At 42.9% G+C, this 27,402-nt stretch overlaps 2 protein-coding genes across 12 annotated transcripts in view; one reads left to right on the top strand and one right to left on the bottom strand.

The window, feature by feature from the left end:
- RAPH1 (Ras association (RalGDS/AF-6) and pleckstrin homology domains 1) overlaps positions 1–7,677 on the top strand; it is an 87,083-nt gene extending 79,406 nt beyond the window's left edge. Inside the window, exon 15 of the mRNA XM_041472719.1 lies at positions 8–7,677. Within this exon, the coding sequence (XP_041328653.1) occupies positions 8–1,678 (1,671 nt within the window). The 3' untranslated portion in view covers positions 1,679–7,677. The remainder of the gene's footprint in view (positions 1–7) is intronic.
- A 621-nt stretch (positions 7,678–8,298) lies between these two features.
- The window catches only part of ABI2 (abl interactor 2), a 66,177-nt gene continuing 47,073 nt past the window's right edge, over positions 8,299–27,402 (bottom strand). For 3 of the 11 annotated variants that reach the window (XM_041473118.1, XM_041473120.1, XM_041473125.1), the window contains 5 exons: positions 26,653–26,777; positions 22,882–23,040; positions 18,479–18,565; positions 17,982–18,155; positions 8,299–14,396 (listed from right to left, as the gene is read on the bottom strand). In XM_041473118.1, coding sequence (XP_041329052.1) covers positions 14,221–14,396; positions 17,982–18,155; positions 18,479–18,565; positions 22,882–23,040; positions 26,653–26,777 — 721 coding nt within the window. In that variant the 3' untranslated portion in view covers positions 8,299–14,220. The remainder of the gene's footprint in view (positions 14,397–17,981; positions 18,156–18,478; positions 18,566–22,881; positions 23,041–26,652; positions 26,778–27,402) is intronic. The other 8 variants (XM_041473122.1, XM_041473123.1, XM_041473126.1 and 5 more) reach the window with 3 other exon arrangements.

The raw sequence follows: 27,402 nt of genomic DNA, 5'->3' as shown, positions 1-27,402 counted from the left end.
GCAGCCCGCGCCGCCGCCCCCGCCCTCGGCAAAGCCTCAGATCCTGGTGCCCCCCAACGGGGTCATGCCGCCCCCTCCGCCCCCACCGCCGCCCCCCACACCGGGCTCGGCCATGGCGCAGCTGAAGCCGGCACCTTGTGCCCCCTCTGTGCCACAGTTCACGCCACCGCCACCGCCCCCCAAGATACATCAGGTTCAACCAAATATAAGCCAGGCCGCTGTTGCCTCCTCGTTGCCACCACCGCCTCCTCCTGTGCCTGCCCCACCACCACCACAGGCACCCCCAAAGCCTGTCATGGCAGCTTTGCCCCCTCAGTCTAGTGGGAAGGCAGCGTCACCAGGGGTCACACATGTCACTCCCCCTGTGACTGCAGCCTTGCCCCTTGCAATAAAGAAACAACCAAGTGTCACTTCTCCCCAGGTGCCTCCTCTGCCCCCAGCCCCTCCTGGCCCCACTCCACCTGCAACATTCCCAAAGCAGCAGAGTTTCTCAGTAAAGCCTCCTCCATCCCCTCAGTCCCCAGTGCCGTCGGTGGTGAAGCAGATAGTCAGCCAGTTCCCCCCGCCTCCCACACCACCTGCCACTGAGCCCCAGCCTCTGAAACCCCTTCCACTGAGTGTGGCTCCACAGTCGCCTCCAGCAGTGAAGGCAAAGCCCAAATGGCAGCCTGCTGCTGCTCCTTCACCAGATTTCCCCCCTCCTCCACCAGAGAGCAGTTTAGTGTTTCCTCCTCCACCTCCTTCCCCAGCTTCCTCTGCAGGTTCTCCCCCACCTGACAAATCAGGGTCTCCAGTAAAAAAGGCCGGCAAGACATCAAGCCCTGGAGGGAAGAAACCACCTCCAACACCTCAACGCAATTCCAGCATCAAGTCCACAAGCTCTGCTGAGTACCATGAGTCCAAGAGGCCTTCAGTGGACCGCCTTGTCAGCAAATTTGCACACTCCCCAGAGCCGTCAGGATCTCCTTCCAAGGAGTCATCGCCTCCTCCAGCCCCTCCAAAGCCAGGAAAGCTCAACCTTTCTGGTGTGAGTCTGCCCATTGTCCTTCCACAAGGTGGGATCCCAGCCAAGGCTTCTGTTCCGAGTGTGTCTGGAAAGGAACCTGTGGTTGAATTCCCTTCACCGCCATCCGATTCAGACTTCCCACCACCACCACCTGAAATAGATCTTCCTCCCCCTCCAGTAGAAATTCCATCTGTGTTTTCAGGCAGCACCTCCCCGAAAGTTGCTGTTGTAAATCCCCAGCCACAGGCATGGTCAAAACCATCTGTGAAAAAAGCCCCGCCACCCACACGCCCCAAGCGGAACGACAGCACCCGACTGACACAGGCAGAAGTTGCAGAGCCCCCAGGGTCAGCTGGCCCACAAGTGCCCACCTCACCCAAGTCCAGCCTTAGCGTTCAGCCGGGATTCCTGGCAGACCTCAACCGGACGCTGCAGCGGAAATCCATCACCCGGCACGGCTCGCTCTCCTCCGCACGGATGTCCAGAACGGAGCCCACGGCCACCATGGACGACATGGCCCTGCCTCCACCTCCACCAGAGCTGCTAGCTGACCAGCAGAAGACCAGCAGCTTTGGGGGCAGTCATATATCTGGCTATGCAACGTTACGGAGAGGGCCGCCCCCTGCACCCCCCAAAAGGGATCAGAACACCAAGCTGTCACGGGACTGGTAGTCAGTCCCCAGAGCCAGTGCTCTCCATGACTTGTGGGCTGCTCTGTGATCGCCCAGCCCGTGATCCCGTGCACGTGGAGAGGATGTGGGGTTGTGGATGATAGCCCCATTAAAAGAGGTGATCTCAAACTGCAGCTATGGCTAAATGTAAAGACATTCCCCTTTCATGTCTAGGTTAAGAAAGATGGGGGCTTAGGGGTGTTGATACTGCATTGGGAAAAGTGGATAGAGAGGTGTTGGCTTCATTCTTTCAGTTTCTTTTACCCTTCTTAGGGATTGGACCAAACCCCCATTTTCTTACTTTTTCTGCATTTAGGGGAGGGGGAGGGAGATAATTTTTTGTAGTGTCTGTCCATGTGAGACATGTTTGTGCATGTATAATAAGTGTAGGTATATAATATATTGTGATATATTTCGTCGCAATTATAGAAGATAACCAGAATGTTTTTGTAGAACCGTATTTATTGTTTCAGTCAGTATATTATCTGGAATCGGACTCTAACTGGTCAAATCTTATAAAGATAGAGATGTAGGGGGCACTTTAAAGAAAGGAAATAAAAAACCCAAACCCACAAACTTCTCAGCAGTTTGTGGTGGGTAAATTCTGCAAAGCTGAGGTGTTCGGCTGGTAACTGTACGTTGTCCATTGATTGAAAAGTACAGATGCAACATACCAAAACATTCTGGTCATAATACTACTGAAAATGAGTATGTTCAGAGGAAAGAAATAGATTTTATATATAGTGGGCTGGAGTGAAATATATTTATACTATAAAGAGCCTCCCCCTCCTTTCAAATAGTTTAAAAATATACACTGATAGAAATTATTTCAAACTTATTTGTCCATGCAGTTAAGTAGGATAAATGTATATTATTCCAAACCATTATGCATTCTAACTGATAATAGGCTCAATCATTTGTTTCTGTGGCTCAAGAGGAATATATTTGTGTTAACCCCTTCTGAAAGCTGCCAGGACTCCTGCAATCGAAAATCCTGTCAACCCCCAAGGCTGACCCACGCCGATCGGTGAGCTGTCCGTGTAACCCTTACCCTGAATGAACAGGTAGGTTTCTGTAGAAAGTGGTGTGTGCTCACACAGGCATGCACAGCATCCAGTCTCACCTGGTCTGGGCCTGGTAAGATGTAGTGTCTTACAAAAACAAGCGTCTGGAAGTTTGTGAAAAAAGTGTTGTTTGTAATGGATTGGAAATGGCCAGGAAACTTTCCCTTCTGGAAAGAGAGAAGGGAGCAGCAATTTCAGGACAAGCAGAGTAGGAATTCTCTGTTTTCTGTGACTTGCCAGAGACTGTGACCAGTGCATTAACCTGTTTATTACGAAGTTGCACTTCTAGCAGTCTGAAGAAGACTGGAAATAAAATAACCTTAAAGAGGCAATAACATTTGCTAAGAATTTCATCTAAGGGCCCATATAAGTAGAAAATAGACTGTTGGTTTGCTTGGTTTTTTGTTAGTCACCAATTTACAATTGGTCACCACATCAAGCATGACAGTCCTTGTGATAAGGTAGTGTAAGTGGTCTTATGTGTCACTGCACATTCCTTGCAGGGTGGTGGGACACAGCCTTTGTAAAACAGCTAAAATACTTGGACTGTAACTACCCCATCTTCAGCTGTTACAGCTTCCCTTGTCAGCATGGGGATATTGTTGATATATAGTGTCAATAGGCTCATAGGGCAAATAATTTCACTGTTTGCCTACTTTTTCTCCAAAAGCAAACTTTAAACGCTTTCTTTTTCCCAAAGAATGAAACAAAGACAGCAGCTTGACCTGGCAGTATCTGCACATGTGTAAAACCAATATAAACTAATCTCTCCTTAAAGTAATTTAGGATGATATTTAAGAAATATTGTGACAGTATCCCCCATTCCTTTTTTATAAAGTTTTTTTTTTTAAGTCCAAATCATGAAATAAATGTCTTTGTGAATATTTTATGAATAGGAAAAAAAGTTTTGCTAATTTGAGGTGGAAAATTACACATCTATAACTATATAGTTTTAAATAGGTGCATCATGAAAAGAGAAAAATTAGTGGTGCTGTCTCTGCTGAACTGTTTCATATGATTTTTTTAAAATCTGTTTCAGCACCTCTGGAAATTGTTTTAATATTTCAGACTAGATTTTTTGAGCAATAAAAGTATATACCATTATGTGCATTTTTAAAGCACTGCTATGGAAAGGCACTTTTTTGTATCTTTCAAATTGTTCACCAAGTTTTGTTTCTACTATTTTTGTGCTTACAAAGTGTCCTTAAAAGCATTTGCATTGTTGATTTTAAGCATGCTCAGTGTAGCTGGTGACTAACTTCACAGGAGGGTTGCTGAGCTATACTGCAGTTCATGGGTGCTGTAATTTTCACGTTGGTCCTCCTGCTGCTGTGTCCTGTGCGCAGCTCCTGGAACTCAGGCACACCAGAGGGCAAAAGGTGCTCGCTGCAGCTGTAACTGCTGGGCCCTTAGCCATGAAAGGGAAGTGGGCACATTCTCCTGCTCCTGGCAAGATGCACCTGGGCTGATGCAGCATGTGCTCCCAGGTGAGAGCAGTCAGGGAATTCTGCTTGCCCCACCTGCTTTTCTTTTCACCAGGACAGCCTCACTGGTGTGTGTCAGTTCCAGCCCTTTTACTTTAGTTCACTCAGTGTGGGTACCTCTGGGCTTTGGATTCAGCACATCAATGTTTTCAGTGCAATTTCTTCAGAGGCATTTCAGCTTTGTTCTCGTTTTCCCGTGTCCACATTTATTTCCCCATTATCTCTCCCTAGACAATTAATCCATGCTTACTACTGCAGGCTACCCACAGCTTGCTGGGAGACAGCTATATAACTCAAAAGTCTGCAGCAAAAAGAATGAATGTCAGCAAAGGTGGCACCCTATATTCCTTCTAGTTACAGTTTACTTCTTCAGGCAGTAGTGAGCCAGTGAGAGGCTCTGGCTTGCTTTCTCTCAGCTGAGCATGGAAATTTGGCTATAGTGTGGTTCAGACAACCTGGTTGTCTTTTCAGGTTATGAGATACACCCCCCATTGTAACTTGCTTTTCCAGTATATGTACATACATTTTGTGACAGTGAATATTTGCACCTTATTTTGCAAGTTGTTTTCCTCCATGTGCAGTCATCTCATAATTGCACCATAATATTTATTAGAAAATTAAGGGTCTGGATTTCAGACACCAGGAAGAGGCTTCCTGCTACAAATATGGGCAGTAATACTTTTGGCAGTTTTAAAATGGGCATGTGAAGGCTGAGTGTTCATACTCCAGACACAAAAATGCTTTGATCCCAAACTACACAGAGTGTACGGCTGGAGTTGCATTACATGAGGCACAGGCTGGCCACTTGTTAAGGTGGGTGTCAGGGGACTCTGCTGCTGCAGGGGCACTTGAGAGGGCTCAGCTGTGTTCGTTAATCTTTTCCACATTTGATCTTCATTTCCTCTCTGCTATGCAGCATAGCATCCACCTCTGAGTACCAGAGCCCTGTTCAGCCAGGTGTCTGTGCCCCCAGCCCAGGTGGAGAAAGCAGGGAGCTGCTCTCAGATGCTTACATCACCTTTCAGGTGCTGGGGAGTTACTTTGAAAGGAAAAACTAGGCTCTTCTAGCAGCACTAAACTTAGATGAGAAATTACTTTTTAAAACTAAAAATAACCCACAGGTTTCCATAGGTAACCATGTTTCAGGTGGCTATGCTAGGGGTTCCTGCTTAGTCTTTTAACACCTGTAGCTGGGAGAGGAAGTTAGGCACAAGTGCCTGAAGCATTCTCTTATTTTCTACAGAAGAGGAAGTTTCCTGCTTCACCCTGCACGGTGCTTTCCTCCTGCAGCAAACCACCTCTGAGTGCTCTGACTTGGTAGTGACCTCAAAGCCAAAGAGCTCCTCTCCTGAGCTTACTCTGCCCTTGTCTGCAGGGCAACAGTGAGGGACACATCAGGGAAACAAAGTGCTGGTACCTGGATTATTTGGTTTCAGGTCTGAGGGGAGAGGATGCAGTTTTTTCAACAAGTGCATTTTAACATTAACTGTTCTGGGCTTGCCCATTTAAAGGTTTTCTAATTCCTTCTTTCTGTGCCCTTAGGCAACCAGATAAATTATATCAGCTCGGAGATAAAGTGTGGCCAGTCTTCCTCTCAGTTAAATTTCTTTTTTTCCACAGTTTAAGGAACCAAAAGTGCCATTTCAACAGCAGAAGGGCAAAAAGAAATTTTCTGCTTTTTACAGAAAACAGCATAGAACCAAATTTGTTTTGCTACAGTGGTACTATCGCAGGTATATTTGTTTCTTATTCAAAATAAGATTATAAGTGGGTCATAATATGAGTATTATTTCAACTAGTGTCATGTTGCACTCCAGAAAAGCAGTATGAATTCCTGGCAGAAGGTAGTGAGGATGAAGCCAGAACATGCAAGTTTGGTTAGTTACTGGGTTTTTATTTTCCTTATAGCATTACTAAGGTGTAGATTACATACTGAGTCACAGTGCTCCTCAGTTGCACGTGAGTCTTAATACTTTGGGGCCCATTTGTGGCACCTGGTGTTGAGCTCTGTGTTCATTCCCTTGCACCACTGGGACGGACTCCAAACCAGAGAGCATTTAACACTACAAGGGATAGTTTCATTTGGATTTTTTTTTTTTTTTTACCACATGATGGTGGGGTTTTAAGCTTTATTTTGGAATTCCGAGTTTGTCTAAGCTGAGTAATTTTCCTTTCTGAATTTTCTTTCCTTCATTTAACAAATTCCCGTGAAGGGGCAAAGAAAAAAAACCAAACCAGGGTTTTGTTGCAGGGGCAGCACTCACTAATACTGTGACACAGGCTTGGTCTAGTTGTGAGAAGTTTAAGACACTAAACTGCAAATGAGATGAAAAACACACGCTAATCCAGCACCACGTAAATTACTCTAATTGCTGCTAACCAGCCACAGGAGAAATAGTGACTTGGGTAATGATCATTTGGTGCTCTGAGGCACTCGGTGGGGCAAGGACTCAGTGAGCTCTCTGTCAGCTGATGGATCTTGGGTAAAGGGGAGCTAGAGAAGGTAGAAGACTTGGAGGAACACAAACTAGTGCTGTGGAAATGAATGAGAAGGACCTTCAGTAACAGATTGTTATTTAAATGCTTGAAGGCAACTTGTCTTATAGGAGCTTTTGGAACTCAACCGTTTGCTGCAGTGGAAAATAATTTCCTTCCAGCTTTCCCAAGATGCCAAAGATGCATTCTGAGCTAAATTCCAGGTATGCAGATGTGTGTACACCAGTCTCCTGTTGCCAGGCGTCTCATACTGCTGATCTCTAGCACATGTCTAGTGAGAGAACAGGGTGCCACTCTCAGATGTTGTCTGTCCCTTGCCTTTAACCAACACTGGGAACTGGGTACGCACTTGCAAAGGACAGTTTAACAAAGTTGTGCCCATGGCACCCTGCTGGCTGATTTGGTGCAGCACAATAACGCTTGTACTTCTAAAAGAAAAACTAAATGTTTTGTCATAAGTTTTAATTGGAAATCTTAGGCCTCCTAGTGGACTGCAGTGGACCAGAAATGAACTGGAGCAGCAGTTTGGTTTATGGCTTACACTAATTGTTACCAGTCACTGGGAATATTCTGTATAATACTGGAGATGCAAGTGTAAGAAGTGTCATTGCAATGATGATTTGTCTGTGCGGCAAACTTGTGCTGAGTGCTGTAAATACATTCATGTTTACTGCTTTAAAAAGAAAATTGCACATTTTATCTTTCAATGGGATTGCCTCCCCTCTTCTTCCCTTTCCAAACAGAAAAAAAAAATTTAAAAAAATCAAAGCTCTTTTAGACTGATAGCATCAGGTTGTGGGGAGCTTTGCCATATTATAAATATATATAAATATATGTATAAATATACTTTTTTAAGCATGAGAGAGGACAAAAGAAATACTACATTACAGAGTACCCAATATAGCTCATTATACAATGGAATATGCACAATTCAATAAAGATGTAGTTAAATTTAATACTCTGTTTTAATCCTGTCTTGCAATTTTCCTTTCTCACAAGCTCTGACCCATACTGTGTTTTCAGGAGATCAGTGGTTCCTCTCAGTAGGGGTCAGGTAGCTGATGGCCTACAGCTGTATGCCATTCCTGTGCTCACTCCCAAGGACACTGCTGCTATTCCTTTGCAGAGTTTTTTCTGCTGGGTCAGAGCTGGCTGTACCAGCCAGGTGCTGCACACCAGTTACATGGTATAAAGAGGACCCTGTGTGAAGGCTCACCTTTCCCAGCTGCTCCTTGCTCGGGCTTGCAGAGTCCTGGCCAGCTCTGCTCACACAGAGCAGCTTCTGGCTGGTAAGTGCTGCTGTGGCCCCACTCTGGGGGCTGTAGGGAGCCTGGCTGGGAAATGCTCTCAGCCTCACCCTGCAGCCCTCAGCAGCCCAGATTTGAGAATGACAGAAGTGAGTGCAGGCAAGGAGCTGCTGGCAGCAGCAGGCCAGATGCCAAGGTTTGTACTTTGCTGTGGCAAGTGCTGTGCTCAGAGAGCCTCAGGGACACGATCCCTGGCCCTAGTGCGTTGAAGTCTGTAGCCAAAGACAAGAAATGGGACACGGCTGTGGCACGCTCACAGAACACATGCGGTGTGCTTTGTTCTTTTTATTTAGGGCTCATAACAAGAGGGTTTAGTACACAGCAACAATTAATTCCAAGTACAATTAAAAAAATTTAGAAATTGGGTTTTGCACTCACTGGAAGGTGGTTCAAATGGCACACACACTAAAACGTTACTGGCGGCATACAGCTCCCCAGAGTCCTGTGGGCTTGGTCATTTACAGTGGGCTCTGCCTCCATCCACTGCATCAGCAGTGCCAAAAGCAAAAGCAGAGTGTGCTACTCCAACTGCAAACCAAAGGGCGGGGGGGGCATCTGCTTTCAGAAAAAAGTGCATGGACAAAATCCATGTTAGACACTGACATCTCCAGAGAATTCATAGAAACTACTTGTCCATGCAAGTTGCAAAAGACACTTTTTCAAATGTGAAAAGAAGCACTTGTTCTTTACAAAAAAATCTTGGACATGTCAGCACTTACCGAGGCGCTGTAATGGAAATAAATTTGTACATAGCTCTTCCTATTAGTCAATAGTGGTAGGATTCTTCAGAGGTGTAAAGAGAAACTGGAATAAATGTACTGCACCCATTTCAGCAGGGTCCCCATGTCAGTGTTCAGCAGGGTCCTGGGTGTAGGCTTACCTCTGGACAGCAGGCCCCTGCTGCCATCACTGTCTTGTAATATGTCTTGTAATAAGCACAGGTGCTAATAAAGTTAGTACATTTGGAGAAACCAAAAAAACCCCCAAACCTCTTCCTCCATTGGCTGGAGATTACACAAAACTCATGGGTGGGGTTTTTTAAGAATGAAAGCAGCAGAACACTAGGATCTGTGAACTATTCTTTTTAACAGCAGTTGTCAAACCACCAAAGCATCAAGCTTTCAGAATATCTCCGTGGACGTGAGGTGGGGGTCCCACTATGCTTGAAATTTTAACATCAGAAGTAGGTAAATTGGGCTGTTACTACACGTTGACTTCAGCTACTGTGGGGGAAAATCCCCCAAACAAACCACACATTACCTTCTTGTTCCCTTCTTGTACTGTTCTGACCTCTGTGTAATAACCATTTTATCCACAAAATGCAGCCATGCCAAATACTGGGAGATGCCAGAAGCTGGAGAAGGTGAACACACCTGTAAGCACAGTAAATTATTGTAACTGGCACCCCAGAAGCTGTAGCCCAGGATCCTGCTGGTACTCAGTTTCCACCACCACCTTCCCTAGAGGTTAGTGTTGTAAATACTTGCCTTAGTGAATGCAACAGTGTTGTACCTTTCCTACTGTCATGGTTGCCAACATACACACTGAAGTCTCTGCACGGGGTTTGTAATACTGCCTGAAATGCTGCAGTGCCTTCACCAGTGACTCTTGATTCTCTGAATACAACTACTGCTCCTAGTAAAGCCACAGCACCACAGTCTGTCCAACAGCATCCTCTAAGCAGCTTCCAAAAGGGACCTGCAGAGAATACAGATGTCACCTGTTTTACAAAATGTCCTATTGCACCTCTGGGAGGAGAAGCTCTGTAAATGCTCCCAGTTTACTAAACCACGTAAAGTTCCATCCTTTCCAGCAAAGAAAATGTGGAAATTTTGCTCTATGCCTGGAGCCCACAGACATAACTAATAAAAAAAGCAGGCTTGTTTCCAGCAGAGAGGTGCATCCACAGCATCCGCTAGGAAGTGGTGGAAGTTGCTAGGAAGAGGACAGTATTAAGTCACCATCAGGCACACATGGGAGACACCAGAGAAGCGCAACAGGATCAGTGCAGAGTCCTCTTCCACCTCTAGTCAACATGTGCACACCCGAAGCAGGCAGGCAGCTCACATACCCTCTGTTGGAAAAGGCTCCTCAGTCCTGCTGCTTCCTCGCTTTCTTTTCACGATAAACTGAAACAACCCAGATAAAAGTGGCACTTTTCAGAAGCTGCATTACTGCCACTGTCAACTTTGGCTGTCACCAAGAACCCTCAGCAGCAAGAAAAGAAAATGCCCAGCAGCTGTGAAAGGAGAACAAACTGCTCTAGCAAGAACTAGCTGGGTCTAAGCCTTTCTGGCACCCACAGGTAAGCCACCCAGCCACACACCACAGGACCTGTGGGACCTGTGGTTCACACCAGCAGACATCTCTGACACACACATGACATCCAACTCAACTATCTCCAAGGATAAGCTGAATTCCAGGAACATGGTCAGCCTCCTGATAACACACACGAAGCTGTCATCTACCTCAGGGCCAAGCCACACCTCTTGTTCTCTTTGGTGCCTCAGTGTGTGTCTGCGTCTAGCCAGTCAGACGATCAAGTGATCCAGCATTGCTTCAGCTCTCTGGTGCCTACTCCAGCCACTGCACATTGGCAAGCCCTCAGGACACTCAGGCATAGAATTTGCTGGTCACCTCTCCTGCCCCACTCAGCCCTCTGCTGCAACAGCTGAAGGGAAGGGGAAAAGGAGGGGAAAGAATGGGTCAGACACATGCGACCTCAGCTATCTCTCTTCAGCTGGAATGAAGGCACCAAAATGAACCCGCTTCAGCACTAGATGTGGACAGACTCAGTCACACCTCCTCTCATGCAGGCACATGACGGAGAGGCAGCTGTAGTTAATAGCTTTGTCCCTGGTGCCAAGAGGAAGGAAGAAGCCTTTGATACACAGCAAACCAAGGCAAAATACACCGCTAGAGGATGCTGAACAATTTCTGTGCACAATGAAAACAGCTGGCTGGGCTAAGGCAGTTCTCACAAAGGGAGAAACATATACATTTTGGCCATTCAGCACTCTTTGGGCTATGATGGAGTGTCTCCTTCCCCCACCTCTCATGTGTACACACTCCCGCTTCAACAGCCTGTGATGCAGAACACCATGAGCTGCAGCAGCAAAACTCAGCAATGAAGAGATTGTTGTGCACCTTATTTGAAATACTGAGGTGTTTCTGCCCCACCCCCCCATTTGCCACCCCCTTTTAAAGTAAACCTGTAAATTAAAAAGGGGTGGGGAAGAGAAGGTTTTGGACAAGAAGTACAAGGGACAAAACTGGAAACACAACCCTCACTGACTTTACTAGCATGCAATCTATGTAACATTAATATACAAAGCCTGTTTACCTTGGCCTGGTCTATGACCATTACATCACATCATCCCCAAACAAGCAACAGAATTAAAATCTGTACAAAATAAAAATATGCATAAAACTCAACAGATTTCTTTACATTAGTACTGCATAATAAAGCATAAAACCAGCAGGAGGTGACCCAGAAATTCCATCCGCAGCAGTTCTTGCAGGATAAACAATTCCATGTTCTATCAGCAGGGACCAAACTAACCCCTGGCCCATCAGACCAAAGCCAGTGCTTCAGGAGCTGTTACACAGCTGTCCTGAAAGTGGAATCACTAAGGGTTTTGTAGCCTCATCTTCTGTGCTGGTCTCTGCAAGTGTTCATCTCACACTGCTCCGCTCTCACAACACAGAAAGCTTGCAAGATGAAAAACCAGCTGACTGAAGATGAAGTATCACACACAGTGGGAGAACACACTACGCCACCCACCTGCCAGAAATGTTCAAGCACAAGCTCTTGCTCAGACTGGGTTAAGACATGTTTCACTAAAGTGTGACCTGCCAGCTGCAGCTTGGGTGCACAGGCAGAGGTTCAGCTCTCACTTAAGAAATCATTAAGCTGCCCTAATAATGCATTTGAGCACTGTGGGCTCAGTTTTTGCCACAAACATATCCAAGGTGAGAGAAGCCAGGAAAGCTCTAATATCCCTGGAAAACACAGCCACCCTGTAAGCACCAAAGGCTTGTGAATGCTGCTGTTCAATCACCTTTGCTAGAAGCACCACCTCCCTGTGCCAAAAGCTTAGACCTGCCCAATGACACTAGACAGTTATTCCAGTGACTGCACAACCAGTGGTTCTGGACTTGCTTCCACAGAAATGATGGGCTGAGGGAACTGAACATGGCTGCTTCTCTAAGTCTTGCTGCAAGAAAACTTTTCAGAGAGTAAAAGGCTTAAAAGGTATCTGTTCTGGCACTCATCCCAAACAATGCTGTCAGCTTCCAGAAAGAAGACAACATGTGGATTAACAAGGGAGAAAGTGACTTCTATCTGCACATGAGTTTGTTCAAAGTTGTCCTTCCTTCAGACTTTAACCAAGCCAGTTTCTTGTGCGCTGTCACAGCAGTTTCACAAACTCATGGCAGGCGATCATGTTCCTCCATGGCCTACAAACACACCTATTTGTTTGTTCCTCTTGCCCTCTGAGCAGCTATGGCACCTCCCTGCCCAGGCAGGCACCAAATCTGCACCTCCATGCTGATACTGCACTAACTACCAAGCAAGGGGCTGGGTCAGTTACCTGTAGTGGTTCCAATGCCATCACACATCCAGCCCCGCTCTCCTGTGCACTGCTCTGTTTAACACTGGCCCCTCTAGCTGCAGCACTGTCTCACCTTGGACACGCTACTCTTGGTACCAGCTAGAACTTGGCCAGGTGACAGTCTAAAGATGCCCTTGCCCAGGAGGCTCTCAATTTGCAGGCTAACAAGACTTAACAGGAAATTTAATTAGTTAATGTATGATATTTACCCACAGGTAACATTTAGATGTTCCTAAGGGCAGATGAGTATAACCATCACTTACAGTGATCTGCTGTGTACAAACACTGAGCAGAACTGTTAACTGAGACTAGATTAGAAAGCAAAGTATCACAAGGGGCTACAGAGCCTTTACCTGGTATTACTCCACCCCAAGCCACCAGTACAGCTCAAAATACCTATTATAATAAACAATGGAGAGGGCTAGGGGAAGAGCTAGGACTACTACTAGTTACTGCTTGGATTTCCATGGGAAACCAGTACAAACAACAGCCCTTTTTGCTTCCACTGAAGAGATTTTGGCAACAGACATGAAGACGACAATTGCCGTTTGTCCTGCCTCTGCACAGGGCTCTCACAGTACTTATGCAAATCTAGTCGTCGAGTACAAAATAGCCAATTTACAATACCTGATTGGATTTTTAAGATTATATTGTGCATAAAACTAAAGTTGGGGGCAAGTTTCTCTAGTGCAAGCAGGCATGAATAGATTTGAACCTTGGATCACACCCCCTAGAGTTAATCCTCAGACCCCAGGAGGACCTGTAAACTTTTGTTCACCATCAACGGCATCTGTGAGTTCTGTTTGAACCGGCAGCAACCGTGGCAAGGAGCTCGCTGTGGAGAGGAGCACAGTTAGATCAGTGCAGAACACAAAACAAATATGTGGCAATCAGATGATAAATGGGGGTGGGGATCCTCTGGGCTGCAGCCATCTGAATTGTCTAAACTGAAAGGTGAGTGAATGAAAACCGGCTCTATGTGCCCTGTGTCAGCCTACGTGTGCAGAGCAGCTGCAGAAGTGTTTATGCTAAAGAAGCATCCAGCTATCTGGAAGTCAGTTACAGGAACGTCTCTGTGTAGAAATCCCAGTGTTTGCTAGCACATGACTGTTCTTCTAGCTGCACAGGAGTGTAGTGTAGAAACAGGAGGGATGTCCACTGGCCAGTAACCTTCACCACAAGCATCCAGGACATCCTTGGTGCCAGGCACTGCTTCCAATGGTAGTACCATGAGGGCACACAGCACTCCCGAGACAGATCCCAAGGCCTGTCAGAAGTCTGAATTCGAGTGAAGAATGAGCTAATCAAGTTTGTTACATCTGAATGGGTCAGCTTAATTCAAAGTCAGATAGCTCAGGATAGCTTTGCTGGCAGCTGAAGAGCCATTTGTTCAAACAAATCACTATTGTCTTATGAGGGGGGAAAAGAAAAAAAAAAACCAAACCAAACCCAAAAGAGTGGTTGTTACAATTATCCTTCATTCAGTTATACTGGATGGGGCCCCAGAGGCTGGTGGAGATCTGGGAAGCCCTGACAGCTCCTGCAGCAGGAGATGCAGTGTTCTGTCCTCGGGTCTTCACTCTGAGTAATGCATGATCGACTCCACATAGTTCCCCGGGAACAGCCCCGTCACGCCATTCATGACCCCCTCATACCAGCCATCATCATTTTTCTTGATGACGTAAATGATGGCACCTTCCTGAAAGGAGAGCTCATCTTCCTTGTCCTTGGTGTAGTCATAGATTGCCACCACTAGGAAAGAACAGAATGTGAGTGTTAGGAGAGGTAGGGGAGGAGGAGGAAAATCCAATCATCCTCCCTCACACAGGCACTGCCTCACCTGTGTGAGGTGTGCACCGAATGACCTGCTGAGAGAAACAGTTTCTTCCATCCCCTTTTGTACAAGCTCACACTTTGAAGCACATGAGCCAGGAGTCCTTTAACTCTTCTATTCTTACTATTTCCAGACCCACCAGAGGAAGTGTCCAAGTGTATGATAAACTTTTGGTGTGGAACCACAATGAGGTGGTTGTGTATCCCCATGGCTATGACCACTCAGAACTACTCCTACATGTGCTAAACCAGATCTCAGCGCAGGAAAGAGCAGGAAAATATGGAAGAGGGAGTGTAGCAAGAATTCCCTTCAGGCCATAGTACAAGTGAGCCAAGGCTAATATCCCAGACTTCCATCTACCTTAACTACTCCCACATTTAAATCTCTATAGGTCACCTGCATCTCAATATCCAGCAGCCACTCCCAGGGCACACAGCACCTAGGTGGGCAAATCCCTGTTAGAAGCCACAAAGAAGGAAGGTGGAAATGTACACATACTGTATCAGGACATTTTTCTTACAACTGCAGAATATTTTAGTGATGGCACCAAAGTTGTTAGGAAAGGCAAAGAAATTGGACAAAGCACTTGGAAATAATAAATAGAACAGTCCTGAAATGCCAAAAAATAGACATAAAATTGATACATTTTTCCAATCTCGGTGCTATCATTATGTGTTTCATAGAGAAAGTTAGCTATGCCAGACTCTGAGCACTTTACCAAATAGCATCAATCACAGCTTTGAGAACTTGGCAATGAAACATGCAGTGCTGCCACTAAGGAAAAAAAAAAGTATGTTGGACAGGGATCCTAAAATCTTGTGCTGAGGACAGATAGAAAGATATTCTAAACTAAAGGATTAAAAATTAACAGCATGTGTTCATAAAACCACTGTCCAAGAATCCTACTAAACTCATCATTCTTTTCAAAAGAAAAGAGGTCATTTCCCTTTTGAGGGAGCAAAGGAATCAACACAAACCAACACTAGGGAAACCTGGATCCAGAAGAGATTATAAAATACACAGATCAATCCCAGTGGAAAATCAGAGTATGCAAAGAATTTCTTTTATCATGTGCATACTTTGAAAACACATATTGTTAGTTCTACAATTGTGCCAACAATTGTTAAGTAACTTACTCTGTACAGTTTTAGACATATAATTCTAAGCAAACAAAACACCTATGGAGAAACAAGTACAATTTTAGCTCGAAAAACAAGTGTATGAACATGTGATGCATTCAATTTAAGTCCTTCAAAATTCCTTTCTAAGTGTTTATGAAATGTCTTCCTAGAGCCACTGTGCTATTTTTCTTCATTCTCTTGATGACAATAATCATCATCATTCAAGGACCATGGTAACTTCCAATTCCTTTCTTTCTAACTTTTGAGTGTACTCTAGTCCCTTTGGATACTGAATGGATTCACTATTTCATGATCACAAGAAGGAAACTCTTCCTTAAATTTGTGAAGAAAATTTGCTTCTTGTTAAGCCTCATAAAATTTACCTGAAGCCTGTTTTGTTTTTTTTTACATCACCACTGCTTCCTCCAGCATGCTATTTGTGTACTGGCAGCAGTCCCCTTTCTAAAAGGCTGTTTAATCCTTCAGTCTGTAGTCCCACCAGTTCAAGCTGTGAGCTTGTCACATGCCCCGAGTTACGAGGAGTCCAGGCCAGCATTGCAAGAAAGGCTCCAGATGAGACAGGAAGCAGCGAAACTGACTCAGGAGGTGGCATCCTGCCCTGTCAGCCTAAGCCAGGGCTTCTTTTAGTTTCTGTCTGAATGTGTTTCAATGCAGTTATAAAAAAGAGAATTACTCATTTAGGTTGATATTCTTCCAATCAGTGACCTTTGGTTCTTCAACAATTACAGAGTTTGGCTGAACTTTGTTATATCCAACTGACCATAAATGTAGGCTAGGCTGATTATCCAGCTGGAATCTGTGAACACACACTTTCTCTAAGTGGTGAAAGTTCAATTTTTCCTTCTGGATACCCATTTCAATTCATCTGATTTGCAGAGCCAGGTCATTTTCTTATCTTTTCCTGCCACACGTCCAGACACTGATCTCAATGGAAAATTGCAGTGCACATCCCTGGACACTGCAGGCTGGCTGTTCCTGTTACAGTCACATGGCAGTGTCCTCAAGTTCAGCAGCCCCAGTAACTATATCCTACTTAACAATTTCTCCATCTGTTCCAAATGGATCTGCTATTCACTTCCATCCTCAGCTGCAGGCTCCATCCTCAGCTCTTAAAGGTTAAATGTTAAGCCTCTCACACTGCTTGACCCTCTCCAGAACGGGGTCATATTGAATCCCATTCCAATACACAGTAGCTCTCTTGTATTTGGCACGTCTTTGGTGTCCCAGCTTCTATTGCAAAGGTCATCTACCCTAACCCCATAAAAGTGCTCTCATATGAACTTAAATGGTCATATCAAAAGTACAAGTACAAATCCTAAGAACTGGGAATTCTAAGAACAAGAATTGGGAATTCTAAATCATAAGAATTGGGGGTAAATGTGTTGGAAGAACTACTTACTTTCATCTATTTTGTCCACTTTGAATCATGTGGAGCAGAATACTATTTATAGGAACTTACGGAGTTGCCACAGGATAAATTATTTTGCTGAATAAAATATTTTAATTCCCAACAGTATAAGTATACAAATTATTTGAGTATTAAAGTCCTCTTTTAGTATAAGGTTTCCCATTAATTTTAAAGCTTCAAAGCTTGCTACAAAAAACTCACAGCCAAGCACTTCTCTCCCAATTCCAACAAAGCAGTCAAATCTCAAGGCATGGGCTAAGTAGAGACATTCATGCAACTACAACAGAATCCACATCTATGACAATAGCTCATTTTTTCTGGTATCCTAAAACTATTTAATCATTCTTCATATGATGAAAGGAATTCTATTTTCTACTACTTTTAAAAGTGTTTCTAAAAACAGACCAACCTTTTTGATGTTTTGGTCATCTAGTTTTAAAAATACAGATCAAAATTATGTTTTTGCATGTGTCTCTACATCAACAGAGACAATGTTTGGCTTCTTATACTTTTGTTCTCCACAGGAAACATTTTCCGACTAAAAGCCTGACTTTCTCCAGCTTATCTTTAAAGACTCTCCTTTACAGTTTTGCTATCCCATGTGAGATGGAACAGATCTGTGTGTATATGCACCTACATACACTATTTTAGTTCCCAAGCTCATGAAGTCCCACAGGAAAGCAGAACAGAACTATCATTCAAACATTATTATTTCCTCACATAGAAAGTTGTTTCTCAAGGCACGTGCACACACCGCCCCCCTGCCCCTGCAGTATGGAGACACTATAAACACACACCAGGGCCTCTTCTGCTGCTGACTGAAATGCTGTAATACCAAAGACTGGTATGAAGGAGTCTGGGCAGACTCCATGTGCGAAAGCAGGATGGCAGGAACACATACAAAAAGTTGTTACAAATACAAGCCTACTGTCTCTTACTAGCTCCAAACCTACCCTTTTCTAAGTATGTCCTCGGTGCCCAAGGAGGGTCCTCCTCAGCATAGGGATCGCTGTACTCCACCACTGCTGCTTCCTCCTCCTCATAATCCTCTGGAGGTGGGGGTGGAGGTGGAGACTCATCAAACACCTGCTCGTCCACAGGCGGTGGGGGGGGAGGAGTATCTGAAACTGAGCATAAGTAACAGTACAGCCATGAAGATGTCTCTACAACCATGGCAGCTGCTTCAAGTAATACTCTATCCCAATTAATGGAAGTGGGACCAACAGTTATAACTTGTGAAAATACACTAGAGACAGGAAAATTCAGAGAAGGAATGATCAGGTACCTCCAATAAGATTATTTCTTTTTCCCACCCTTCACAATTTCAGACAAACTTGCAGAGGCAGTAGGGAATGCAGAATTCTGGCTATATACAGACAAATCTTTCATCAACTCAATCCAAAAGCCACATCCAGTAATAAAACATTGCACAAGGAAGCAGCAAACTTACTGTTTTCTTGAACTCTGGCCACAAATCCCATTAGTGGTAACTGTGGAGTTACCTGTAGGATGGAGGGGGGAGGAGGAGCAAGGGATGCTGCCACAGAAATTAAAAAGAGAGAGGCATCCAGTTAGAAACACAACAAAGCAGCAAACAGGAAAGTAGACAACATCACCACTCAGACAGTGCAGCAGGCTGCCAAGAAGCTGAGATAAAAAGACTGACATTTAAAGAAAAATGGCTCAGGTGGTTTAAGCATATTCCTAATCCTCTCTTCAAGGATATTTATCTATTTTTAAAATTTCCAACCCAGCTCTTTTTCATAACATTAAGCATCCATGCTGAAGCATTTTTCTGATTTGACTATGAGATTCCATTAAGATGAAGTTTCTTACTACAGAATATAGCACTTTATGGACAGATCTAACTAACAAATATATCAAGAGGACTCTCTGCCTATAATCCTCCCCCTTTCAAATCTAACTGATATTTATAGAGGTGACTAACAGCATCCATGAATCCCTAGCAATGAAAATGGATATACCTCTTTTTTTCCAAGATGTAGGCCAAAACCCCCACTGAATGAGGCAGCTATTTCAGACAAAACAGAAAAATATGCCTTTTGAGAACTGCGCAGATCTGAAAGATGCAACACTTCTGATCTTATTGACAAAACAGAGCACTCTGTGCTGCTGCCAAACCACAGAGCCTATTCCAGATGTGCTGCCTGGTTTCCTCCCCACCTGACTTCTCTGCACTGAACTCTGAACAGCCCTTTCACTGGTACCAGAAGAGCTCTCTTTGTACAATAAGAGCTGCCTTTGTACAATATATGTGAGTTCCCAGTTAAAGGAGATGCTTTCAGCCAATTGCAAATGCTGTAACGTTGAACTGTGGTTTAAGCCTGGAATGTGAGTTTCAGTTATCTAGTTAAAACATCAGCTAACTAGTTTGATGAGAGTTCAGTATGACTTTGAATAATGCTGCAAAATTCTTTAGGCAAGTTGCAAGATGATTTTTCAGACAGCACACCTTAGGAGAAGCACAAATAATAAATTTCTTGTTAGTATGTGGCATACAAAATCATTTAATCATGTCCAAAGGGATTAAGGGGAAAAAAGTCTATACTTCATGTACCAGTACATTTATTTAGCTACCAGACAGAACAAAATAAATTTCAGGCTAATTCCAGAGGTAGTAAGAAAACTGACAGGTATGATGCAGCATTTTTCAGAATTAATTCACGTTATCATAGCAAGAGAAAAGAGTTCTACAGCATTTACAACTTGTGTCTCAAAATTTCTTCTGTTTGCTCATTCCAGTAACATCTTAAGTGCTTTGAATTTCTTCTGTCACTCACATTCACATTTCTTTCAGAACCACACACCATGAATGAAAAGACTATAACAGCAACCATCCTTTTTGTTGCAAAAGTACCTCCATATAAAGTAAGTTCCATTATCTCACCATTTAATTGATTTCTCTTGAGAAAAAATGGAAATATATTTCTTATTACATTTTTTTTGACTCAAATGACATGACCTCAGAGAATTTATCCCTTCAAGTGTAACCATGATTGCTGTGAAAAGATTTGGTCTTGCACTTTTTCAAAGCAGAAAAAGGGAACTCAAATTTATAGTCCTACTGAGAAGCAGTAATAGTCACCAATTCAGCATCCTTGTCCCTGCTTTTTCAATTATATACACTAAAAAAGTGTTTAATTTCAAAATGATTCATCTATTCAACATCATATGGATTCATACAATCCATACCTATCATAGGAGAGTAGCTCCAGTTTCCTTGGTCTCTTCAGTGTACTTTGTTCAGGAGCTATATATATTTCTTTGAAAGAAATAAGAAGGCTTTCCATGGATAAAAATAAATCACTCTAGACAAGCATGCCAAGCAAATACAAAAAAATTCCCAGGTTCAGTTTGGGTTGTGTAGTTTAATCACAATGGTGATGCTAACGCTAGCTGACATCATTCCTTGAGTATCTTAACCCCTCAGTTTGTGCTTCAGTCTTTGCACTGGGCAGGGACTATCACAATATTGTCTCTATATGCTATATAATGACTCTAGGTTTGACCTCTAAGAGGCAATAAAAATAAATATTTTATTACTAATTTTTTAAATTAAATGCATCAGAAGAACTTTACCTCTGCTGTATAAACATCATCCTAAATGTTCTCTTCCATCTTCCTTCCATACTGCCCACTGACAGATTTAATACACAGTTGCTGTAAATTAATTCAGAAATGCTCAAGAGCACCTTCCACTAGACTGCTTCAGATTGGTAAGAATTCAGCTGTACAGATGGGGTGGGGTGCAACCACCATCTCAATACTTGCCCAGAGTCTCCCACACGGTTTTTTATCCTGTGCTGAGCTCTACATTGCTTAGATAATGATATCCAAAGTTGCAATGTTGAAGCACTTGTTATGCGGCTTGGCTGGCAAGAGTGGCTTTGGGACAGACATATGCTGAGATCATTCAAAGTCTGCATTTCTTAATATTTCCTTTTCAGTTGTTAAAAAGGTCTCATCACAAAGCAAAAGAATTGTATTATCTTGAAATAGCTTTTAACAGAACAGGGCAATGCAAGTACCTTTCATCCTCCTGTCAAGTGAATAAACAAACATGACCAGGCCATCATTTTGAAAAGTAACAGTACTGGCTTATTGCCAAACAGCCTACAAACAACAGAAAAGCCATAGCTGGCCCCCTCTTCTGCCTCTTGTAAGGTCTCTTTCCCCTCTTGTTTTCTACCTCTCTTCAGGAATGCTGAGAAAAAATCGTGGCCTTTGTCCTGCCACTGCTGAACCTGCTCCTTCCAGACACATCAGTGCCTCTGTTCTTAGGGTTTTCATCAATTATGCATGCTTGAACATCCTCTCCTTTCAAGGTGAACTCCAAACAAACCTTGGTTTAGTGTAACTGCAAAGCTAATAAATTCTGTATTCTGCTGGTATATATATAAAAAAAAGTCTCCTACTACAACTTGCTTATTTATATTGTCTCAGATATGCCAGTATAACTGAAGTATTTTGTTTGTGATTTACAGTTCAAAGACTAATCACCATAATCATTACCTTCTTTCTGGATACACAGACAACTGTGGTTATGCAATTTATTTTAAGTTCTATTTGGCATCTTCTATGTTTACCTATTAACAATGCAATGGCAACTTGCAGAGAATTATCCCTTTGCTAAAGCAAAAAACACACAGCAGTCATCAAAATCTCTCTGGATATACTGAAAAATGTCTTTATTGCAAAAATTGCTTTATTGTAATCCTGAAAGGTTTCTTTTGTTGCTATTACCCTTTCTTTCTTTCTTGCCTATTCCCCCCTTCAGCCTTCAATATGCACATAATGGTCTTAGAAAATATGACCTATTTCAACTAGGCTACAATTTAGCCTTACAACTTCCTCCACTTCCCTGTGCCCAGCAGGACCATTCATTTCCATCTCAAGCTCAGCTCACCCTGCAGGGTAGCTCACAAACAGTAACAGTCAAACCTGATCAAACCCTTTAAATGCAGATTGCAGCATTTGACCTAATTCCAAGTTCAGTGCTCAATTAAAAAAAAAAAAAAACACCCAAAAACCAACCAAAAAAACAACAAAAGAAAACCAAAAGCAACACAGACACCCCCTTTAAATTCTACCCCCACAAAATACCAACATAGTGTAGTACTTGCAAGTCAACACTCAATTTTGCTGGTGATAGGACATTTACTGACAAGAAACCTTCAGTGTCTCTCCTGCATCTTTCTGTAGCTTTGTCAAAAGAGAAACTCTCCCCTAGTCTGGTATAAAACCCTCCTGGTCCCATCAGAAGCACAGGAAGGAGGACTCCTTAGTTAAAGGCTACTGTGTTATGCTGACACACAGGACACTCACTCCCTGGTAAGGTCTCCTCTTGCTTTGTAAGGCAGATCACCCATAAAATAACATCACTGGTGGGCTTAGCAGATGACACGGCACCCAAACACCACTGGTGTCTCCAAGGTGTCTAATGCCTATCCCAGTGTAACGAGTACAACTGCTTGAACTGTACATTACCCAGAAGGAAAAAGCCTGACTAATGAAGAATCAGCATTCTGGTGCAAAATACCCATCCCACACCAAAGTAGGTCCACAGCACATGGTGTAGTGAAGGACTAAAGCTTGTCTGATAGGGACTGTGACATCAAACATAAATTATTTGGCAACAAAGCCAGCATTTTTTAAGATGCTTGCCATAATAAAAGCTGAACACTGTGCACTTGCACTGCAGCTTTGGCATGGCTACCAGCAACATACTGAAAGTGCAAGATCTGCAATGGAGACAGAACATGAAATTTCAGAGAGCTGAAGGTCACTGTGCTCATCACCACTGAGTTCAGTGGAGCAGCCAAACTTTCTTACCAGGGTTCTGGTTGTAGAAGGGGCCCCCGTTCATCTGGTTCTGAAGGCTCGTCTGTGATGTGATGGAAGGCGGCCGCCGGTACGGCAAAGAGCCCCCGATGGTTGGGGGCGTGTGCCGAGCTGCAGGCCTGTTCATGCTGTAGAACTGAACCGGGTGACCTAGGGTAGACAGAGAAATGCATTAGCAAAGAGAAGAATGATGCCTGCCTTTTCTCTACCTGCATTTAATTTCAAAGGTTTGGAAAGGTTTCTGGTGCTTTATTTTAAGACAGTCTGCATCCTAGGAGTCAAGCACTTCAGCTGCCAGACTGGCAGGACACCGAATGTCTCAAGAGCAATGCAAAACATAACTCTCCCAACTGCCTGCACTCAGCACTGCCTACAAAAGCCAGTGGGAAAATACAAAGGTGTTTAAGCTACAAATCCTCAAAATGAAAGAAAATAATCTCTGGTTGTTTATGTTAAATAATGTATTACAATAACTTCTTGTGAACTTAGTTATTTCTGAAGCTGCAAAAAACTCCCCAAAACGTTACAGTTCTGCAATAAAGGAACATACATGTAAAAAATAACTGCAGGCCATTTCCAGGATTCAAAGCTGTTAACCCTCTGTAACTGAAAAACACAGTACTGCCTATCTTACTGCCACTTAGAAGATATTCAGAGAATCATCTGGGGAGAAATGAATGCTAGAAACTGCTTGAAGGATGGAATAAATGAAGTCAAACTAGAAGACTCTCTTCGAGGGAGATGTCAATTAAAACAACTCCTCAAAAACTTGCTCTGCATTTTCATTACTTTCTGTATTCAAGATATTGATTGTGCATCCTAGCAAGAAATAAATGAAGCAAGGTATCTTCTGTGCTCACATAAAATTATCTGGATTTTATACTGCATATAACAGTAAACTCAATTTGTTATTCCCATATGCATTATTACATGCCACAAACTATTCTGCCTCCACCATTTGTCCTAGAAGCAAATTTCGGAGTTTGCAAGAAAACAAGGGAAGAAGGGATAGTCATTGTGGTTGAGGAGAGAAGTAAACAGAGAAACAGAACAAAAGAATGCACAAATTTTAAAAAACCCATACTGTTCTTCATTACACTTTGCTTGCTTTGCACAACTTCTTACTAGGTCAGTAAATAAAAATACAAGTTGTTTGCTCTGTTACTTGCTTGTAAGAGCAAATGCATGAACTACAGCATCACATTCCCTCTGTTTTGTACCAATAATGTAGTGCACCATAAAAAAATGCACTTTTTACTGATAAGAAATAGCTAAGAAAAAGCCCTTATAGAATGGATTCTTTCCCATTTTTCCTGATGTCTCTTTTCAATGTGTGTGTGTCTCTCTCTCTGTTACTTAATACACTTGCAGAAATTGGTGGTGATTGGAGAGACGGGAGGGGAGAGGGCCAAGAGGTTTTTAAGGACCAAAAGCTGTGACTTCATAAGTGGTGACCTGTCACTCCTAAAATACTTGATTTCAGGCAAACCATACAAGCAGCCTCACTAATAAAACAGGGAAACAAAAGATCTTAGAAATAGTAACTAACGTGAAATTTCTCTTAAGAAATTGTGAATGTGAATTTACAGTCATTAAAATATTAATCTTTGCTTGATTTTGACTTTTAAAAATATAGAAACAACATGGCTTAAGAACTGAGATACTGACAGTGCATCAAAAATGGAAAACTGATTGAGGCTCCATATGCCACAGCTCATCTTCATAAAAGTAGTTTAGACATCAGGATCATCTCAGATCAAAATTCAACACACTTTAGAAACTTCCGGTCACAGTTATGAATCTAGTGGAAAGATCTTCTAATTTTATATGAGCCACAGCCCTTTAAGCTACATGCAATTTCAAGAATGCTTCTGGAACCTGGTGCAATTTTTACTAAGAGATGACCACTAATAAACACACAAACCAACTCCCTCCCCTGTAAGCAGCCTCCACCATAACGTAAAGCAGCAAAGCAAGCAGGTACCTACACGTGAATTTGGCTGTCTGAAGGAGATCTTTACACTGCAATCTCCTCATCAAAAGGTGATACAGGACAGTGTTATGGTTGGTAAGTGCTACTATACTCTGCAACTTCAGCACATGAGAAAATGAGAAGTTTAGCACTAAAAAAAGGAAGTTGCAATATACACCCTAAGTACCACATATGAAAACAAAATGCTTTAATAGTAGTCTGCATAATAATTTGTGTTTTACCTAATACTGGACAGAAAAACCCTGCCCTTCTCATCAGTTCATTAAAGGGAGACTTGTCATTTGACAGCATTGAAGAAGCCAGTTACATCAATTACACTTTGCTAGATGCACTTTTCTTTTTTTAAATTGCATTTATGAAAGAGAATCATAAGACCCAAAACTATCAGTGCTGGTTCCTGCCAAACATAATTCTGAGGTTCTCAGAATCCAAACAGAGATAAAATTATGATTTAGTGAATTAAATAAATGTAAAAATAATAAAATTATAAAATTATTGCTGTTAATAAAATCAGCACACCTTCAATTGTCTACTGTAACCATGACCTTATAGTTGGGTATTAGCAGGTATTTTCTAGTTATAATTAAACTTTTTTTTTTTAATTATATATCACTGCTGCTGAACTAACTTTGCAAAGCTTTGGATCATGATCACATCTGGGTTCATCTGCCCAGCAGCTGGAGCAGACACTCACCTGCAGAGGGTGTGGAAGAAACAGCAGGGGGAGTTGGAGAGGTGAAGCCATCAGCAAGGGGCTGAGCTCCTGCAGCAGCAGCAGCAGCATCTGGGGCAGCGGAGGAAGGGGCAGGAGGAGCAGGAGGAGTGGGGGCAGGAGCAGAGGTAGCAGGAAGGGGAGAAGTGCCAGCTGAGCCAGCAGGGGCTAAGTGAAGAGAGGAGGAAGAGGTGGAGTTAATAAGGAGATATGTTAGCAAGGATTAGAGAAAGCCTCTGACTATTCAGTGTTAGCTATTTATTAGCTGCACAGTATTTCAGAATGCACGAGATGAGAAAACAATGGAGCTGTTAAAGAAAGGCTCATTCCTGTGTATATGGTAAATGAGGGTCAAGCAAATCCACTTCTTTCCAGGTCTGAAGGGAACACAACCCAAAACTTTTCAGTGAAAAGTATTACTTTTGAAAGATGTCTTTGCATTGTTATTTATGCTCCAATCTCTAGCATCTTTAGCTTTGTATAAATTAGAAAAATATAAAGAGAAAACCAAAAAATGTCCAGCTCTTTGTTTCAGAAGCATCATGTACTTTGCTGCAAGCTAACTACAGGCTCTTCTTCACTGAAAAGGCTGAGCAAAGGAAAAGGAAATACTAATAACACTTCCTGCTTCTGGGAAGTCTGGGGCCATTACACTGAGCAAGTATCTCGTTGTGACAATTCAGGCTTGCATTGATGTACTCAAGATTTATTCTGTGCCTGCCTCTCATTCAATCTAATTTTCTAAAAACATGCTTCTATGAAACAGCCAATGAAAAAACATTTCCTTAAAAGGACAAGGGAGAAGTGTCCCTCAGCCTGCTAAAAAAGGTGCGGTCCTACCTTGTCACATGCAGGCAGCCAGGCAAAAAATTCTGATAAACAAATTAATACATAAAAGGAACATTACAGCACATCAGACACTCTCAGAGAAGATACTACTTGATTCAAACTCATATTATCAATAGCAATGACTCTGGGCTTCCCTTCGAGTTTAGGAAACTGCAAATGCTCAAGGTTAAAAATGAGGCAGAAAGAGGAACAAGAAGTTTCCATTTACCTGGATAGACACTAGGAGGAGATGGTGTGGGAACAGCAATGGGAACACCTACACTTCCACTTCCACTGTTTTCTCGACTGCTGCTCCGACTACTTGGGTGGCTTCCTCCACTACTGCCACTGCTGCTGTAAGAATCCAAAGTATCAGGGTATGAATATGATGCTGCTCATGCTGGAACATAAGATCCCTCACACCCTCACAGAGCATCTTACAATATCAGAGAAGTAACAGGGAACAAGAGAAAAGAAAGAAGGATAATATAAACCTATACAAAGCTGAGCTTTCCTGAACTCTCCACTTGGACTACAACACAAGAGGTTTTTTTTTTCAGTAAGTTAGCCTCAGTGAACTTTGCCAAAAATTAAACACTTCCAGAACCTTGTTCAAAGCACGTCATTCCAGGGTTGTTAAGCCCCTACAGAGCAAATACAGACCTTTTTCCCATAACTTTAAAACTTATGGAGTACTTAGACTGTGATTCATATGCTTTCATATGAAACTACTAAAGCCTAAAAGTTGTAAGATAGTAAAACTCAGTTTTCTTATCTTTTTAAGCCCACTTGTTTAGCCATCCTCAAGTACTTATGTTTAAAAAGTAAAGATTTCAAGGAAAGTATTTAGATCTAATCACATCATGAAACTAATTATCCTAGAAAAAAAAAAAATAGTCTCCTGCAGAGCCCCTGGTAATGCAGTTTAGCTTTATTCTATGTTTGAAGTTATCAGTATCCCCAAAACACTATGCTACAA

The sequence above is a fragment of the Pyrgilauda ruficollis genome, unplaced genomic scaffold (assembly GCF_017590135.1).
Source record: "Pyrgilauda ruficollis isolate IOZ18807 unplaced genomic scaffold, ASM1759013v1 scaffold3, whole genome shotgun sequence".
Taxonomy (NCBI): Eukaryota; Metazoa; Chordata; class Aves; order Passeriformes; family Passeridae; genus Pyrgilauda; species Pyrgilauda ruficollis.
This window is presented reverse-complemented; position numbering and strand designations above follow the sequence as displayed.